We start from the raw sequence: 20,697 nt of genomic DNA, 5'->3' as shown, positions 1-20,697 counted from the left end.
TAGAAATCGTAAGCTTTTTTTTCAAATCCCAAAACTCCTCTTTAGTTCCGCGTATGATCCTGGCATGACCTAGGTACATCCGGACGAGACAAGCGCACGCATTTAGCTAAGCTTCATATAGGAAAGGCATTCATTATTTAATTATTGAAAAATACTGCAGGAGTGATATATACAACCGAAGCGTTTAGAAGGGTAAACAATCATGATAGGTGGCGCAAAATTAATCACCCAATTTTGTTTTTGAATAAAATTTTACAAAAAAAAAAACATTACTTTAAGCGATGGAAATCTTTATTTTGTAAAACATGCTTTTATCTAATTTAGTGCATAAAAATTTATTTATCAAAGTAATCAACGCTTTTTTATTAAATACACTTTGATCATTATGATGACCTTTGGCGAAATTTTCTTAGCACCCAACAGTTTCCCCTCAGCTTGCCGACTCTTAGGTCAACTCAATTTAATTACTAAAATACGACAGCAAATTCAAGTTCATTTACAGCGAGGCTGGTGCGCTCCTAACCGCAGTTCCTTTGCCCCTCCACAAGCATAGAGTTTGATTTAAGCCCATCAGCAGCATAACAAAGGCCAACAGCGTCATGCGAGTTGGGGTTAACAAATCGGCGTAGTCGTTGCACATGTGAGTTGACAGTCCATCTACACGTCCAAGACGTGGTTCTATTTTCACTTTTTTTGAAAAAGCTGCTGTAATTATTAGCAGCAGTAGAAATGCAATTGACCGCATGTTGCAGAATCAGTTTTATTTTTCTTCTTCTATATGTATTTAAATTAACTGCGCTTATATGTGTGCGTATGTGCGTAAGTATGTATGTACATATATAATCCTTAAGCAGCACCTTCTTCTGGCTTAACAATTTTAGTCGTTCCGTTTCGTGAGCACACCGCTGCGTGAATCTTTTAGAGTCCGTATTTTGTATGCGTGCATGAAAATTTGCGAAATAGATTTTTTACAATAATATTTAGAAAAATTTTGTTAATTCGTTAGATAAAATTTTGACATTACAGCTTTGTAAAAAATATTTTCAAACTGATTTCGGATTGAGAGAAGACTTTTACATTTTTTTATTTATTACTGTTTTTTTTTGTATGAAAAGTGGAAAGTTTTCTTGGTTTGCTTCAAAACCAAGGCGATTCTATTAAAGATGGTGTTAGTAAATCAGCTGATTGGCTTTTCTCTTTCGCCGTATCCATGTGGCTGTCAGCACAGAATTAAACAAGGCGAATTCGTTCTTTGTTTTCTACTTTGCCAATATTTTGTTGCTCTAGTGCCACCACCTTTAATGAATGCGCCTTGTCCAAAACCGATTTTACAAATGTAAAATTGAACAAAATATAAAAATCTCTTAAATCATCAATTTTTTGCAATTGAAACTGATGCAAATTCAGATTTTTCGATTTTTCAACTCCTCATTTCAAAGTTTACGAAATTTCGTGGCCATCGATCCTAGCCAGATGAATTTCGTCAAGGCCATCCAAGAACGATTGTTGTACCAGAAACAAGTGATGCTACGCGGCACTTGATGGCACAAGATCATCATGCGACATATTACGAAATAAAGGCATTCTTGGGCATTAGTGCGTCTAGCATACATTCAATATAGACGTCAAGAAGATTTGACAACTGCCCGCATACCCAAAAAAGGACTCCTGTCGATTGGTAAAAAGAAATGTTGAAGAAATTCAGCCTCGTTGGTTCAAAGCACTTCTACGACATCGTAACAGCTGATGGATCTTGGATCTCTGCATATGAGTCGGAAACTAAACAGCTATCGACAGTATGGGTGTTCCAAGGTGAACTTAATCTAACAAAAGTTGTTCGCGAAAGAAGCACCTCAGAGCAAATGATCGCCTGATTCGGAAGTGTTCGGAAAATCTGGTATACAGTCATGTCGCCACTTTACTACTAGAGAAACTTAAGGTAGTGAATTCTAACCATTTGTTTCCGTAGAATTAAAGAAAACTAACCGCCGAAGGTGAATCATCCTTCACAAAGGCAATGCGAGATCTCCGTATTGACTCACACTAGAGAATTTTAAGCACTCCAAAAGATCGAATTAATGGGTGATCCGCCTTACTGCGCTGATTTGGCACCTAATGATTTGTTGTTGTTCCCGTACATCAAACTTGAAATGCAAGGTCAACGTTTTTCGACGCCTAAAGAAGCTTTTGAAGCTTTTAAAAAACTCGTTTTAGAGCTATCGACTTCTGAGTGGAAAAAATGCTTTGAAATTTGGTTCAAGTGAATGCAGAAGTGTGTTGACTTCCAAGAAGAATATTTTGAAAAACGCTAAAGCCATTTTCATCATTATTTTACTGTGTTTTCATTATTGACAATGAAAAGACAATCAGCGGAAAATATAAAAAGGCTATCTGCGGCCGCCGTAGCCGAATGGGTTGGTGCGTGATTACCATTCGGAATTCACAGAGAGGTCGTTGGTTCGAATCTCGGTGAAAGCAAAATTAATAAAAACATTTTTCTAATAGCGGTCGCCCCTCGGCAGGCAATGGCAAACCTCCGAGTGTATTTCTGCCATGAAAAAGCTCCTCATAAAAATATCTGCCGTTCGGAGTCGGCTTAAAACTGTAGGTCCCTCCATTTGTGGAACAACATCAAGACGCACACCACAAATAGGAGGAGGAGCTCGGCCAAACACCTAACAGAAGTGTACGCGCCAATTATTTTTTTTTTTTATTTTTAATCTGCGTATAAGAAAAAAAGATAGAAAATATTTGAATAACATTTTCACCACTTTCTTCTTCGTCATCCTCGTAATCATCAGATTTACCTGCAAATGCGTCTTCTATAGCTTTGAATAGCGATTTAATTGTTTCAGTGGGAAGCGAGTTAGTTCTTCATGGCTGAGCTGTACTGTAGCTGGATAATAATGAGTCTGACGATATTAGAAATTCAGTATTCAGGACACCTTTATTGGAATTTATTTCAGTAACCGCTTTCGCATTGCTTCAGAGTGGTGTTCCATCTTCCTCATTACCAGATCTATACTTGTGTGCTTGCGTCCAGGTCCCGGTTTTTTATCTGGTGATTTTTTCCGCCCTACCACTGATGATTTACCACGTTTCCTCGCTGCTTAGCATCTTTTTGATTACATTTTCAGTAGTAATCTGACCGATTGCATTCTCCAGCGTTCGACGTTCTTGTTCCCAACGCGTCATCTTCGACTGCGTCACCGTAAAAGTATGGGGAGTGTTGACATTTCCCTATTTAGAACAGGTATTTCTGGAAATATCCGTTCATAGAACCTTACTTCAAGGGTTAGGGGTAGTCAGCGTTTTCAAAAAATTGGATTTTTTTACATTTTCTTAAAGTACATATAATATCTTAAAAATATTGCATGAAAATTTGAAGTGAATCCGCGAAATACTTTTTGAGTTATTCAACAATTAACAAAGGTCGCTCGGGCGCTCCGGAACGTTCGTATGCTGAAAAAATGAATGCTGGACGTATGAAAGTGGCAGATAAGCGCGCTAACGATAACACTCGAGAAGGTACAATGCTACGTAGGCAACAGCAAATCGATATTTTGGAAGCTGCTATGAAACAATAAAATTTATACTGCTTTTGAAAAACATAAAAAATTCGTGTCTGGTCGAAGGAATTTTTTTCTCAAAAACTTCGTTTTTTTAATTGTCGGTTTTTTTCGAAAATGTGAAAAATATTTCATATTGTTAATTTTGAAAAAAAAGCTTCGGCTCAAGAACATCTATTAATAAAACTAATTTCTCTTGTCCGATTGATTGTAGAAGAATTTCCAAGGACTTGTGATGATCACCACCGCAAGGGTATTCTGGAGAAACGGGCTCCACATAAACACCGATAACTTTTACAAATATTAATTCTTTTTTTTGAAAATTTGCTAAATCAAGTCGAAACATGATGTATCAATGTTATGTTTTTATTTTTATAAAATAAAGCAACTGACTAGCAAAACATTGAAAATCATAATTTTTTCGGGCATCTGACTACCCCTAACCCCTTCACCGAAGTTCCTGTGTTTAATAGAGGCGAATTGATTTACAAGTTGATATAAAAACAACAAATTGGAAGAAGAGGTGAGAATATACAAACACTCCCACTTTGACTATCAGCCACCAGTCAGCTGGTGGAACAACATCGCCTTAGCCTTTCATATTTCTTCGCCATTAACAATTTTTATTCATTCGAAAATTATTCAGTGAAGTGAAAATTCCTTTCAATGAAATAAATAAAGAATTAAAAACGAAAAATATTCCAAACCCATTTGCACACTCTGTCTGGTCAGTTGGGCATCTGTTTTCCGTTTTCCGTTTTCTCTGCTCTGCTTTCAGTCATTTCAACCGGTCGCTCTTCAATTCAATATCAATGAATTTTCATACATCATCGTTATTTATTTTGGATAAGATAAAAGCATTTCGTCATTTTGGTCGATTTTTATTTTACAATTTATGGATAAATTGCCGAGACACAAATATACTGATTCACTCACATGCCTACATGCAGACATATATAGATATAACTGTACGCGCATATTGCGCTGCAAAGACACTTAATCACTTGAAATCGATGAACGGTCCGAAATGATTTGCATGTAAATGAATTGTTTTTGTGTTTTATGCGAGAATGATAGAATGCAAGATTGTGGCCATCAGAGTGGTGTGACGTCACATTGGTGTACGTTCGTGAGAGCAATGTGAAAATGCAAGAAGGAAAATGCAAGAAGAAAAATAAATACAAAACAAACAACACACGAGTAAATTGCACAAGTGTGACGTCACACACAATTAGTGAGAGCGGATGAACGGTACGAGATGGACGCCACCTTTGTATTCTCTGCATTGTTTATTATATGTGTATGTATCCATTAGGTATGTAGGGATTGCTCGATTTTTAAAATCACGTTCGTGTCTTGCGCACGCTTATGTTCCACAATTGTGGCGTTTGGTGAAAGTTGTATATGTCCCAAAGCCAGGCAAGGACAGCTACGCTTTACCAAAAAGTTTCAGACGTATAAGCCTGACATCGTTTATGCTTAAGGGTCTGGAACGTATGGTGGAGAAGCACATTAGGTCGAGGGTTATAAGTCGAAACCCTCTCAACGTCAGACAACATGTTTATCAAAGTGGGAAATCTTGCGAATCGGCTCTGCACGAGTGCGTTAGCATAATCGAAAAAGGGCTGGAAACAAGAGAGTACACTCTTGGTGTGTTTGTGGACATTGAAGGAGCTTTCGGCAATGCTACCTTTGACTCTATGTGCTCTTCTATCAGAAGCCATGGATTGGAAGAAATCATTGTCAGATGGATCCACTCTATGCTATCCTAAAGATTGCTTACCATGTATAGAGAAAGCGATGAAGGAGTCAGGGTTGGTGTGAAGAACGGTTGCCCACAAGGCGGTGTACTCTCTCCCCTACTTTGGTGCTTCGTGAGAGAGTCCACTCTTTTTACTGATCTGCAGGAAACTGGACACATCCAAGCCTACGCAGACGTTGTGTGTATTAATCTCAGGACGATCACTTGAAGTTATATGCAATAAAATGCAGGTAGCTCTAAATAACATTGAGTATTGGTGCGAATTGCATGGCTTTTCGATGAATCCTACAAAAAGTGCCTTATTGCTTTTCACTAGGAAACGCAATATGGAAGGCCTGTTACTACCCACATTGAAAGGGGTAACACTGCAACTGTCTTCTGAGGTTAAATATTTAGGAGTAATCCTAGATAGTAAGCTTAACTGGAAGAAGCACGTCAAGCAGAAGGTGTCTCGAACACTTAAAGTCTTCTGGCACTGTAAGAGAACCTTTGGCAAGACATGGGGTCTAAGACCGGCGATAGTACACTGGCTGTACATCACCCTGATTAGACCCGTTATTATATACGCCTCCAGAGTAATGTGGAGCCCGTTTCTCCAGAAGTCCCTTGCGGTGATCATCACAAGTCCTTGGAGATTCATCTAAAATCAATCGGACAAGAGAAATTAGTTTTATTAATAGATCATCTTGAGCCTGATTGAAGCTTTTTTTACTAAATATTTCTCAGATTTTCGAAAAAAACCGACAATTAAAAATCGAAGTTTTTGAAAAAACAAATCCTTCGACCAGGCACGAATTTTTTATGTTTTTCAAAAGCAGTATATATTTTATTGCTTCATAGCAGCTTCCAAAATATCGATTTGCTGTTGCCTACGTAACATTCTACCTTCTCGATTGTTATCGTTAGCTCACTTATCTGCCACTTTCATAGGTGCAGCATTCATTTTTTCAGCATACGAACGTTCCGGAGCGCCCGAGCGACCTTTGTTAATTGTTGAATAACTCAAAAAGTATTTCGCGCATTCACTTTCATTATATATTTTTAATATTTATATGTTTCACACAATATTTTTAAGATATTATACTTTAAGAAAACGAAAAATCCAATTTTTTAAAAACTCTGAGTACCCCTAACCACATAAGCCAGCAGTATGCAACTCTTGTGGAAGATAGTACCAGTGCGGTTTAGCTCGGCAGCGCGAACAATTTTTTCAAGTAGGAGGTTAAAAAAGTCACAGGAAGAACTACCATATAACATATGAGCTGAAAAGTCCCGAGACTAACACGTATTTGTTTGCTCAAAATTAGCTTTATTCATCAACGTAATTTCCATCATGGACAAAGCAATCATTCCATGGCTCAAACGCCACTCTAACATTTCAATGCCACTTTTGTAGAACGATTTATCTTATATCTCAAAATAAGCCTCAGTTTCAGCGATAACCTCTTCCTTCGAGGCAATTTCTTACAGCATTTTTTTAGGTCTGCGAACAGCCAGTCGCTGGGAACCAAGTCTGGCGCATACGGTGACGGTGGTTGAGGGAGCAATTAGAAGTTCAATTTACGTGATTTTGACATTGTTTTGATTGACTTATGACCACCCACTTTGAACAGAGCTTTCAAATCAAAGGTGGTCAAATGCTCATGCAATATACCCTATGATCTGAAAGTACCGGGAATGATTAAATAAAACAAAACAGAGTTAAATTTCAGCAAATTTATTTCATCTCCTTCAATATATGACCCATCTGAAGCAACACACATGAGCGAACGTTTAACCCAGTCCTCCATGCACCCCTGGTAGACCGACGAAGGGATGACCTTCAGAACCTTCGTCGCATTCTCTTTGATCTCCTCTATCGAGTGGTAGCCTCAACTTGAGAAACAAAAAGAAGTCGCACGGGGCCATATCAGGTGAATACGATGCCTGGACGGTGGTATTTACGTGGTGCTTGGTCAAATAATCCAGCACAATTTAGGCTCCGTGCGATGGCGAGTTATCATCATGCAAAATCCAAGAATTGTTTGCCCACATTTCTGGCCGGCCAGACAGACACTAATGGTCCGATGACGCTAAAAAGTGGCAGATGTGTGTCTTATAGTCGTACAAACATAAGACAAAAATACAAACATTCCCGGTACTTTCTCACACAACTTCACTTTTCGATCTTTCAAAACGATTTTGTGGATTTTTTTGATGTTTCCTGGTGTAGCCACCTCATTTGGACGTCCACTGCGTTGTGCATCAAGAGTGTCTCCACGACCACCTTTGAAACCATCGTTTTATTGTGTTCCTGATGGAGAGCAGTCTCCATAACACTTTTGAAGCCATAGCTTCGCTTGAACGGTATTTTTCCCATCAAGAAGCTGAGTAAAACTAAAACATGAAATTCTTTTTGATCCATTGTTTCGAAACTAACAAAAGTAGCGTCACTCTTAGCACAATATCTCACGAACTAATGAATAGAATCTCATGAAATTTTAACAGCTGTCTTTCTAAGGTTACTTCTAACTGGAAAAGCGGTGAATGTAATAAAACTAGTGCAATCTTGTTAAACTTGCGGCTATAGGGTTATTACGTCATTATAGTTAGTTTAACTAATCTTTTTGAACATATAGACAATCCTAGTCACTACGCACTGTAATTTCGTTTTTTTATCACTTATTTAGTTTACTATAAAATTCTTAATTTCACTTCAATTAACTTTTATGCCAATCGCTTTATGTTGTGTGTGCTTACCTCCTCCTCGCTACGTCACGGATAATCAGCTGTTTGTTCAATTTTGTGAGAGAAAAATAACGAGCATATAAGCCTTCCAATCTGGCTAATTGTAACCTTGTGAATGCAACTTAATTATTTAATAAGCTTTTCATACATCTGCACATACGAGTTTTTAATAAAGCCCAATTGATACGAGCGGACTCAGCGCTGTGTTCCCATAATATTATCCGTCGGTGTCGTTATTTAACTGTATTGGAATGAAGAGGTATTTATGTAGTGCCAATCAAACGACTCTGTTACTCTTCGCATAGTAAAAACCATAATGGGATTCCAATTTGCCGAAATGGACAAAAAATGCATAGTTCATTAAGTGTTGAAAGCTTTTTTGCAAAAAAAAAAACAAACAAGATGCTAAACAATGCGCCCCCCGCAAAGTCGTGAAGCCAAATAATGTTGGAAATTTAATTGACATTCAACTGAGTGAATCGTAGGAGCTGAATTTATTAATAAATCTCATGCATATCGATTAGTGCTAAAGTTGGAAGCCGATTAGTTGGCCTACTGAGAATTACATCAGTTCAACTGCATTAGAATTGAGAAGAGAGATAGAAGAGATAGATGGAAGGAAATCCTAAATTAAGAACTGTAATAGCCTAGAAAGATGGTGGCGTTAATCGGGATTATAGACTTAATTCGAAATTCTCTCAGGTATGAAATGCAACTAATGCGGATTGACAACTGGACTTAATTCTCATAATTTAAGCGGATTAGGTAAATTTTTTATGTCAACATTGCCGAAAAATTACAGTTAATATCTAGTGGGAATGAAAAATAATAGAACTTTTGAAGAGAAGAACAAGAATAACATTAATTGGTTTGATATTTCGGAGCAGTTTGAGAAATTGCAATTTAAGATTGAAAAAAAAAAATATTTTTAGTATCAGGGCAGTTAATACCCGTATTTGATGCCTGAGGTCCAAAAAATCGCTATTGCAAAAAGTATCTCCAATCTGATCACCCTTTATATCTGCCATTTTCTATGCGTTAAAAAGAAAAATTCAGTAATTCGGATTAGTGTTAACTTTTTTCAATAGGATTTAACTTCTAATCCCTATCAAGTGAGGCAGAAATTTGTAATGCTTTAATAAAACCGGGGAACTCGGAATTACTGCTTCCCTGATGTATATATATGTATATAAACTTGAGTAGGGTGATTACTTTTGCGCCACCTATATACCACACCTATATACATATATGTGGTTATTTACTTACATAGTACAAGGTGGCACAAAAGTAGGGTAGTACAAGGGTGGCACAAAATCGAAAGATTTATAATTTTGACAAATGGCGTCGTACGTCAGTCGTATTCGACACTTGTGAATTAAACAGCTGCAGTATACGAGCACAAGCAGGCAAGCAGTGGAGCGCGTAAAGATCAAAATAATGATTTGCATCGACCGAAATCATTGTTTTTTTAGTAAAGAAGTTAATCAAAAACAAAATTGGATGATTATTTTTGCGCCACCTTGTACATTTCGGAGATGCCAAAATATGCCATGTAGCGATTGTTTGTTGATTTGTTATGATTTCGGACTATTTTCGACATAACTCCGAAAACGCGGAGCTCAAGCTCAATAATTCGCCATTCTTTATTTTTGTTAAAAACTATAAATATTTTTAAGTAAGATCAAGGCGAATCTATCAAAGGTGATGTTGATAAATCAGTTGAGTTGTTCTTTTCCTTTCGCCGTGTCCATGTGGCTGTCAGCTCAGAATGAAATAAGGCGAATTCATTATTTGTTTTCTAGTTTCCCAATACTTTGCTTTGACAATCAAACGTACAAAACATTGTTGTTGCTCTGGTGCCACCACCTTTAATGAATGCGCCTTGAATAAGATGTTATGATATAAAAAAGGACCAGTTGAGAAATAAATATGTGTTTAATGCCATTTATTTTCTGCAGAAAAACACAACACGTCACTTGGCTACCACAGTTCACATATTAATAAATTTGTTGACCTTACTTATTCAAGTTTAGCACCTTAGCACACCAACAACCTTGGGGCGGAAAATCTTGCAGCAAAATCCGCAGGAAGATTATTGGCTGCTGAAGTATTTACTTAAAGAACCTTCGGGCATAGATCAATAGGAAAGAGGAGAAGAGGTTGCACAGACTACAAGAGGGAAGGCACAAAGCCATGAAGCCTGGCCGTTGGACTTTTCATTTTTACACCGACGGTTCTAAGGCTTTGACCGGAGTGGGAGCGGGAGCACTTACGCTCTTGCGAAAAGACTGCAGAACTATTATACGTACGCTGACAGGTCATAGTCTATTGGTTGCATATTGCACAAAAATAGGAATTGCTACAGGGTGGGCCATATAGCGTTTACTTTTTGAACATGTCAAATGTGTTCATAATTTACTTAAAGGTTTGACATTTACAAAATGGGACCCTATACGCTTGAACAAAATTTGGAAATATTGAAAACCAAGTCTTCTTCTTCTTTTCTGATTTTCACATCGGTGGCTACGTCAAAATTGTCGGATTTGGGGCTCAGAAAATCCCCACTTTACTGTAGAGAAGCAAATGCATCCACAACGAGTCACTGCTTGGTGTGGTTTTTGGTCTGGCGGCATCATCGGGCCATTTTTTTCGAAAATGAGCGAGGAGCCGCGGTTACACTAAATAGCGCGCTTTACCGAAACATGCTCAACGAATTGTTTCCAAAAATTGAAGAGGATGACATGGACGACATTTGGCTTCAACAGGACGGTGCAACTTGTCACACTGCCAAAGTTACACTCGAACTTTTGGTTACCGTTTTTGAAAATCGAATAATCAGCCGAAATTCCGATATCAATTGGCCGCCTCGGAGCTGTGATTTAAGCCCGTTGGACTATTTTTTGTAGGGAGCCGTAAAGGACAAATGTTATGCGAACCATTCAGAGACGATTGATGCTTTAAAACACGAAATCGAAGTTACCATTCATGAAATTGGAGCCCAAACAATCGAAAATGTGCTTAAAAATTGGGTTGATCGAATGGCCTACTGTAAAGCCAGTCGTGGCATTCATTCATAAATGACAATGTTCAATCTTCAAAATAAAAAAAAAGTTTGAAAAAATATTGATTAGTTTTTTTTTTATAGCCGATTCAAAAAGCAAATTTTACATGGCCCACCCTATAGAAACGACAAGTGCACGAAGTGCAGATAGGATATAGAAGGGAATTTAGAGCACCGGCGCTGTGTCTTTATTAAAAACGCGCTCGAAATGCCTGGGAGCCCCACAGTTTGAGGGTCTGAAAAATATCTTAAAAATAGATGCTGCTTAGATTTGCCAAAAGCGTTGATGTCAACGTTAAGTCAAGTTATGTCTACTTTAAATCTTAATAGAGGTCAGTCTCCATCTGGTAGCGTTAGGGACCAAAAGATCTATGCGTGGTATAATGCCAGTCGGGTTAACCTACTCAAGTTTAGGCTAAAAATCATCGGCCGGGGAAGCATTTTCTATTATTTCCACTCAATTTCTCTTTGAGCTAAAAACTCTATTACGAGAAATCATAGACTTACGGTGAGTTAGTTTTAAAAAGTGTTTGTAAGCATAATAGAACAATACAGTGTTGGACCTTCTAATCGCAATCTTAGTTTATTACTTTACTTTGTAAATAAAAATTAGGCACTTGACAAAAAAAAAAAGAAAAAAATTACTGTTGAAACATTCAATTTCTCTTAAAGACCTTTTAGTAGGGAGCCAATGTGCGTGCAAATGAAAATATTGACACAAGTTTTTCTATTTTATGATAAGTATTTCCAGTCCGATTATTTCGATTCGATATATAAATGAATCTATTTGTGGTACCTGGAAATTTATTTAATTAACAAAATTAATGAAAATCAAAATTAAAAATTATAAGAAAATATTTAATACATAAAGTGCGTATAAATATTTGGGTGTTTTTCTTTATGGAGGTGGCAAAAAGCATTGAAAGCCGAATAGTGTGAGAGTTGTCTTTCGACTCACCCACCAAAAGCCCACCCCAGCTCCGGTGTGTACACGAGAAAATTATTGTTTTTGGCCAATACTTTTCGCCCAAATTTTGCCCACTTTCGCGTTCTTGGTTCAAGGTAGCTTTTCAGACTCTACACTGCCGTCCACTGGCACGGGCTTAACACACACACACACACGCTTTTTTGCGCCAAGTAGCAGCAGAGAACGTTGATTCCATTTACACATCAATGTTCTCTGGTAGCAGCACTAGAAAGCATACAAGGTAACCGCCATTGTGGCCATAAATACGTGAACATATATATGTATGCATGTATGTATGGCTTTCTGTACATTACTTTTTGGCAGAAGGGAATACGTCAGGAGCAAATTACTCGTTTTTGGTTACGTAAACACACATAAACAAGTACTCACTCACTCACACACACACACACACACTTATGCTACGAAGCAGACGCAGTCAACGGGTAAAGCAGAAGTGGCAGAAATGAACAAAATACAAAAATGGTGTAGGTATTCTGGTACTTGCCTTGACTTTTGGGGTGGTTCTTTCCGTCAGCGAGGCTTAAACCAATCACAGCCAAGTATTTCGTTTCCATTTTATTTCACATGGGTCTGTGCAGGCGAGTAGTGCAGCCAAGAAATACACTGAAAAAATAGTGGTTAGCTTTTGAAGTTGAGTGGTTTAATACAACTTTTTAGGTATTTTAAATATTTTTAATAAAATGCATTAAATAAAATAAAAGATAATAAAATAAAAAATTCTTGCACGATTAAATTTGAAAGTCTTTACTGCTCTCAGCGCCGTTTTCTTGTCTCTTATTATATGTTTTATATATAAAAAAATATGTATAGTTAACACAGAATACATTTTAATAAATAAAAAATTCTGTGCTGAAAATGTTTGGAACCCAAAAACATGACTTTTTGGTTTGTTTAAGAAGAATTGCGATTGCAGCTGAGTGGAATATTGCTTCTAAAAATATGCAGCTTCCTGAGGTTTCAGAACAGCCAACAAGCACATGGCCGAAGACATGAACGACGTCACCAACTAAAATTTTATCGTATATTTTCTATGAACATCCCAAACTTCATGAATTTTCGTGGAAAAATATTCTCGGTAATTTTTGAAAAACACTCTCTAAGATGTTTTTTTCATTTTCGTTTTTAATTAAAGTAATCTCTACAAGTTTCATAATGGGATTCCCATAACTTTTGGAGTTATATTCAAATACATCAGTAAAAAATTCCGCTCCGGCGAGGCATTGACTTACCTGTGGTACTACAGGTACTATATGTACCTGTGGCCACGGTAAAGTAGGCAATTCTAGCGGTTCTCTGATTCCCTACGACTTTTAAAATATATTAGTTTAAAATCTAACCTATTTTTGTTGCGAAAATGAAGAAAAGTCGTAACTAAGTATTTTATATTATTTGATCTTACTTCAAAATTTACTAATTTTTCAAACGAGTTCCAGGCTCAAGTAGGAACCTCTAAATTTCATCCAATTACCTTAATATTGGATATTTGGTAGTATTTTTGATGGATTTCTTGATCAACCATTTCAGAAATAACGGCCACCCTCATGGACATACATACGAGGAGTGTTTAAAAAGTATCGCGAATTTTGTGTTTTTTTTTTTTCAAAAATTATTTATTTGTTCATTAATATCTATTTTGTCCCCTTCAGAGTAATCCACATGAAATATTATGCACTTGTGCCATCGTTTTTTCCAATCTTCGAAGCACTTCAAAAAATAATTTTTTTATCTTGTTCAGCTCCTCCTTCGATGCCGTCTTTATCGCGTCAATCGTAGAGTAGCGTCGTCCTTTCATAGGCCTTTTCAGTTACGGGAACAAGAAAAAGTCACAGGGGGACAGATCTGGTGAATACGGTGGCTGTGGCATCATTAGTGTGCTGTTTTTGGCCAAAAGTCGCGCACAAGCAACGATGTGTGAGCAGGGGCGTTATCGTGATGCAAGAGCCAATTTTTGTTCTTCCACAAATCCGGGCGTTTCTGACGGATTGCTTCTCACTCATGATGCACAACGCCTCTGCAATCGAAGAAAACGGTAAGCAAAACGTTTACATTCGACCGAACTTGGCGCGCTTTTTTCGGTCTTGGTTCGTGCGGCAGCTTCCATTGAGATGATTGAGCTTTGATGTCCACGACATAACCATAAGCCCACGATTCGTCACCAGTTATGACCCTCTGGAGCACATTTGGGTCGTCGCGGACAGAGTCCAACATCTCATTAGGAATGTTCATGCGATGCTGGTTTTGGTCGAAATTGAGTAGTTTTGGTACGAATTTTCAGCAACTTCTCTAACGGTGATTCGACGATTTGCTAATACCATTTTTTTCACTTCATCAATTTTTTCGTCTGTTGATGAAGTGCTCGGGCGTCCGGCATGCTTTTCGTCGTCCACATCTTCTCGCACTTCTGAGAACATTTTGTACCACCGATAAACGTTGCTTTGGTCCAAAGTAGTTTCTTCGTATGACACAGTCAACATTCGGAATGCATCCGCGCACTTAATTTCGTTTATCACACAAAATTTGATACTGGTTCTTTGATCCATCTTTTTGAATAGGTAAAAATCGAAGACGAACCGAAACACGTACAAGCAAAGCAGCTGTCAACAATTAACTGATCATTCAAAATGAACGTACTCGTCGACATGAGTGAGAGACATGAGTACCAAAATATCGCCACAAAAAAATCGAAATTCGAATATACATAACCTGCGAAAATTCAAAATTCACGATACTTTTTGAACACACCTCGTACATGTAACTCATATGCTGTAAGAGCGTCATAATCCAAAAAGCTAAAATGTCGTGAAAAACGATTGCAAAAATTTTCAATTTACTGTGCCTCCCTAGATACAGTACAAACTCGATACTTGCGTACCCAGTACTTGTGACATTAGAAAATTTTTACCTCGATACTTGCAACATTTTTCGTTTTGTATTTCTATTCAGCTCTTTTTGCGTTGTGTTTTTGAGAATACAGCTCGGGGTAATGCCATTTTAGGAATTGCATTTTGCGTTAACTTTTGCATGGTGAATCATAATGGCAAAGACAAAATTTACACTGTTTACAATAAAAGAACAAGCTGGCATTCTGAGCGAATTTGCATTACTGCGTTAGCTAAAAACTTTCTCGCATAGAGCAACCATTCGTATTAAAAAATGAACAGTTAATAAAGAAGTTTGTTACGCGATCTAAATCTGGTACAGGTTATGAACTCCCAAAAATATAAAAAGCGTTCTAGAACTGATTTGCGTATCAAGGGCCAAAAACTTACCAGTTACAAGGGATATGCTAAACAAGAAATCCAAGTTATTATATGCTATTTAGGAAAAGCCTGGAGGCTTCCACGCTAGCAATGGTTGTGTTGCAAACTTGAAGAAGACGCATCGGATATGATGGCAAAAAAATTGCGGAGACAAATTATCATTACAATTATGGATTTAAGTTTGATAAAAGAGCAGATGCACAATGGCGATGAGTCTGGCTTGTTTTGGAAGCTTTTACCCGATAAAACTCTTGTGTGCTCAAAAGAAAACACGGTTCCGAGGCATAAAATCAGCAAGGAGAGAATAATGGAAATCATAAAGTAAAAATAATGGTTATTGGGAAATACGAATCCGCGTTCATTCTGATTTACTGATATTTTTACTGAAATGCCTGTTGTTTCCAAAGAAATAAAAGTGCTTGGATGACCTTAGCTTTATTTGATCAGATCAAAGCGTTACAAATTGAACTACAAAAGAGCCTCTTAAGCCACTTTATTGCTCGTGGAGAAACTATCCTGAAACCACCTCATCATCATCATTCACAGCATTACAACGCGGGGTGCGTCAAAGCTTCCTTCACAAGATTCCTCCAAAGTATTCTATCGCTTGCTTTTCCTTCGTAGTTGCGAATTCCCATTGCTGTGAGATCGCTTCCTACTGCATCTATCCATCAGTTTTTCGGTCTTCCCTTCGCCTTCGCACCAATTATCTTTCCAGTCATGGCTTTCCTTACAGAAGATTCAGCAGGCATACGGAGCACTTGTCCTAGCCACCGCATACACTGCGCCACACAAAACGCGCAGCTGTCTTGTCTTGGATAAGTTCGTTCAATTCCGAGTTGTACCTAATTCTGTAGCTGCCATCTTCATTTTTAATGGGTCCGAACACTTTCCTTAAAATTTCCTTTCGAAGTTAACAATAAGCACACTGTCATTAATTTTCATAGTCCACACCTCGCAATCATACCTGTATGTCAAAATTGGTCGTATAAGAGTTTTATACATGGTCAGCTTCGTAGATCTAGATAAAAGACGAGGCCTAAACAAACTAAGGCTCTATTGGCGGCGTTGACGCGATATTTGATTGCGGGTGTTGAGTTACCGCTACAAGTGAACATAACACCTAGATATTTAAATTGTTGCACCGCTTCAAAAGTATATGGAGCTACATGAAGATTCTGTGCATTTGTGTGCCGTTTTGATTTCAGCATGTAATTCGTTTTACACTCGTTAACGAAGAGGCCAATATCGTTGGCAATTTTGTCAATTTTTAAAAAGGTTTCATATAAGTCGTTCGTGTTCCTCGAAAGAATGGCGATATCGTCTGCATAGGCACATATTTGCGTTGCTTTAATTAGTAATGTACCACCTTTGTTGACTTCTTTTATAACAAAATGCAGCGTCAAAATGAATATGGCAGAGGATAGTGCATCACCTTATTTGACACCAGATTTAATTGCGACTGACTTTGTGAGCTTCCCTTGGATGATTACTTTTGCTTTTGTATCCGTGAGCGTAACGATTATTAGCCTTGTAAGTTTTGCTTGAATTCCTAGGCTAACCTGAAACCACCTGGAAAATACAATATGCCTATGAGTAGTGCATGGGATGCTCTTACTATAACTTCAATTCATTCAAGTCATCGTTTCAAAAACTGTTTGAAAAAGTATCTGACTGGGATTGAGACGACATCATTCCTATTACGGAGTTGCGATTACAGGTAGCTGATGGTGAATTCAATATTCAATTCATTGCAACTTTGCTTGTGGAAGTAGTAGCATTGCAGCAAGTATTGAAATCGAACAATGGATTGTTGAACTTCATTCGGAAGCCACAGCTTTAAATGAAGACGACGAAGCATGGATTGCTGTCAGTAAAAAAAACGATTTTAATTTGTATGGAAAATAAACTTCAGTACTTGAGACACCGAAATTTGCACCGAGCCCGGCCATCACCATCATCGTGCTGGCCATCATCGAGTTTCTACTGCAAATATTTTTATCTAATCGGTTACTGTTAACCGATATCGTTGTACAGCATAAAAGAAGAGCGGGTGATGTTTTTATGTAATTGTTGTTTTTGTTTTGCTTGAGGCATTATCACACTTTTTTACTAAATGAGGGATTTCTATGCATATGTTAGAACTAAAGCTCTGAAAAATTTATTTGTTTTACTTTACCTACATATTTTCATCATTTTAATTTACAGAATTTTTCTATTTTATTTTCCTTGAAGGCTTCTCCCATAACACCACAATCTTCGCGCAGTGGCCATCACTCCCAATTGCACTGCCAATTGCCACCACGTCAAGCCTACAGTAACCATTTGCCATTTGGCCAGTCAACGGCGACACAACAACAACTGCCTACAAAAATGTATCACTCCAGTGCCGGCTATCCAGACCTGACGGGCGGTGCGGCTGGTAACGGCGGCTACCACCACCAACAGGCCATGAATGCGCCCGTTTATGTGCCCTCCAACCGCGCACTTACCCAAAGCCAATACAATCACGTGGCCACACACTTTGGCACCGCCGCTGCACAGAACGCCTGGACAACAGATAGTTTTGGTACTGCCCATGCCCAACTACCAGCGCAATTCTACACTATGGGCTCTTGGCGCGCCGCCTACGATCCCACCGGCTTTCAGCGCTCGTCGCCCTATGAGAGTGCAATCGATTTTCAATTTGGCGAAGGGCGCGAGTGCGTCAATTGTGGCGCGATTAGTACACCACTGTGGCGACGTGATGGCACCGGCCATTATCTGTGCAACGCTTGCGGTCTCTATCATAAAATGAACGGCATGAATCGACCGCTGATCAAGCCGAGCAAGCGATTGGTGAGTGCAGTGAGTGTTCAGTTTGTTTGTTTTGCTAAAACTTACTTTCGATTTCGTCTTTTCTTTCTTGTTTTTTCTATTGCTGGTGTATTTTTTTAAACTAGATTTTATCCTTGCAGACGGCCACAAGACGGCTGGGACTGTGCTGCACCAATTGCGGCACGCGCACCACAACGCTTTGGCGTCGCAATAATGAGGGTGAGCCGGTGTGCAATGCTTGCGGACTGTATTTCAAGTTGCATGGCGTTAATCGACCATTGGCTATGCGAAAGGATGGCATCCAAACGCGCAAGCGGAAACCGAAAAAGTCCAACAGTTCGACGGACGTCTCGAAAGACGGTAAAGACGAAGGTGAGTTGAAAGATAATACGTCAAGTAACAATAAATTGAAGCTCAAGTGGTAATTAAGAAAATTTTTCTGCGCTCTTTATAGATTTGAAATCTTCTCTTGCATTGGAACGACACAGTTTACCTTCTTCCGTTGCGCTCTCCGCCAAACTGCAGACCGATCTGGCACTTAAAAGCAATAGCAGTCTCAACACCGCACTAGCCAGCGGCAGTGGCAGTGTTAGCAACAACAACTCCTTACACAATCTCAGCCTCAGCGCCATATCTGCTACGCCAACCTCCGGTGGTGGGTCGTTCAGTCATCACATGCATTTGCCGTCCGCTGCCACGCAACAATCCCGCCATTCCGCCATCTCACACACACATTCGCATGCGCATGCGCTCTCTTCTGCCGGCAGCACCTCCACCGTGCACTCAGCCTCTACTGCCTCGTCGCTCAGCTCCAATCTGTATTCGCCGCAAAGTAATGCGAGCAGCTCGCAACTCTCTGCCTCCACATTCGGCTCGCACGGCATCTCAAAGTATGAGCATCTGCTTTCCTCCAGTGGCAGTGGTGGCGGCGGTGGCGGTGCCGGTGGCAATATTGGAAATCTCAACAACTCCCCCGCCAACGCTGTATCACTATCGAATGGCATATCGGCCAGCACGCCCAGCCCCAGTTATCATCATCACACAGCCGCAGCGGCGGCGCATCTTCATCACCATCATCATCATCATCATGCTGCGGCGGCGGCACACCATGCAGCCTCACACCACACAGCAGCCGCGTTGGGCCAACACAGCGGCAGTTCTCACATCGGCAGCGGCTCTGGTGATGGCAGCGTAGGTGTGGGTGGTTACAGCGTCAAATCGGAAGCGAACGCCACCAACTACGACTATGTGAGTAACTGTTACTTTAGCGGCTCGTTTCCGCCGCTGAGCGCTTCTTCGGCCGCAGCTGCTACCGGTGGCAGCATGGGCATGGGTATGGGCGTGGGTGTGGGTATGGGTGTTGGAATGCATGGCATGCACGGTTCGGCCAGCGAACTGGCTGGTTATCACCATCAGCACAACGTCATACAGGCGGCTAAGCTGATGGCCACTTCGTAAATGTAAATATCGACTGACTGGCTTCTCAGCAGAGAAGACTCTCCAAAGTGTTCAACAAAGAATACTTTGTAATTAAATGTTCGTTGAATATCATTGCACGAAAATCATTTAACGAACCAAAATCATTTATGTATGTGCGTGTAAAAATTTACTAACTAAAAACAAAGCGATCTACAAACTGTAAAGATATTAGCGTTGTGCTTTAAAATAAAATTTGCCTGTGTGGTATTCAAGTGTCTCATTCCAACGAGCTTTTTATCGTAGTAAGATATGTAAATGTTTTCAAATATTTACTCAGCATCTCTTTAGTTATAATTTTAAAAGTCTGTAATCAAAATGTATTCAGGAAAGGTCTGTAGGGGCTTTTCTTAAATGGAATAAATGCATAACTAAAATAAATATAAATAAATATAAGTAGAGTTTAAAATGCAAATTAGATGTCAGTAGATTAATTTAAGAATATGAAACTATGTAACAAATAGCATAAGTGCAATAAATTCTATTGAAAGTTATAAAGTAAAAGAGGCAATTTATTTAAAACCTTGGAATATGCCATTAATATTCGTTAAATTCCTTTGCTTTGGTTTTTGTAAGCACTACTCAATTTTGAATTAAGCGGCAGCCGTATTCCGAAATGCACAGACTCGAAACTTCTTCTTTTTAATTGGTGCGATAACCGCTTACGCGATTTTGGCTGAGTTTAACAAAGCGCGTCAGTCGTTTCTTTCTCGTGCTAACCGGCGCCAATTGGACACACCAAGTGAAGCCAAGTCATTCTCCACCTGATCTTTCCAACGCAAAGGAGGCCTTCCTCTTCCTCTGCTACCACCAGCTGGTACCACATCGAATACTTTCAAAGCCGGAGCGTTTGTATCCATTCGGACGACATGACCCAGCCAGCGTAGTCGCTGAATTTTTATTCGCTGCGCTATGTCTATGTCGTCGTAAAGCTCATCGTTCCATCGCCTGCGATATTCGCCATTGCCAACGTGCAAAGGTCCAAAAATCTTACGCAAACTCTTTCTCTCAAACACTCCAAGCGTCGCTTCATCGGA

The 20,697-nt window shown here is 39.1% G+C and overlaps 1 protein-coding gene across 4 annotated transcripts in view; it reads left to right on the top strand.

The window, feature by feature from the left end:
* Positions 1 to 20,126, top strand: part of LOC128868159 (GATA-binding factor A) — a 79,953-nt gene extending 59,827 nt beyond the window's left edge. For 2 of the 4 annotated variants that reach the window (XM_054109966.1, XM_054109944.1), the window contains exons 2-4: positions 17,603 to 18,214; positions 18,325 to 18,556; positions 18,639 to 20,126. In XM_054109966.1, coding sequence (XP_053965941.1) covers positions 17,741 to 18,214; positions 18,325 to 18,556; positions 18,639 to 19,642 — 1,710 coding nt within the window. In that variant the 5' untranslated portion in view covers positions 17,603 to 17,740 and the 3' untranslated portion in view covers positions 19,643 to 20,126. Of the gene's footprint in view, positions 1 to 17,602; positions 18,215 to 18,309; positions 18,557 to 18,638 lie in introns of all 4 variants that reach the window. The other 2 variants (XM_054109955.1, XM_054109933.1) reach the window with 2 other exon arrangements.
* The last annotated feature ends 571 nt before the right edge of the window (positions 20,127 to 20,697 follow it).

The sequence above is a fragment of the Anastrepha ludens genome, chromosome 2, assembly GCF_028408465.1.
Source record: "Anastrepha ludens isolate Willacy chromosome 2, idAnaLude1.1, whole genome shotgun sequence".
In the NCBI taxonomy this organism is placed as follows: Eukaryota; Metazoa; Arthropoda; class Insecta; order Diptera; family Tephritidae; genus Anastrepha; species Anastrepha ludens.
The sequence above is the reverse complement of the archived record's forward strand: the minus strand, read 5'-3'. Positions and strand labels throughout refer to the sequence as shown.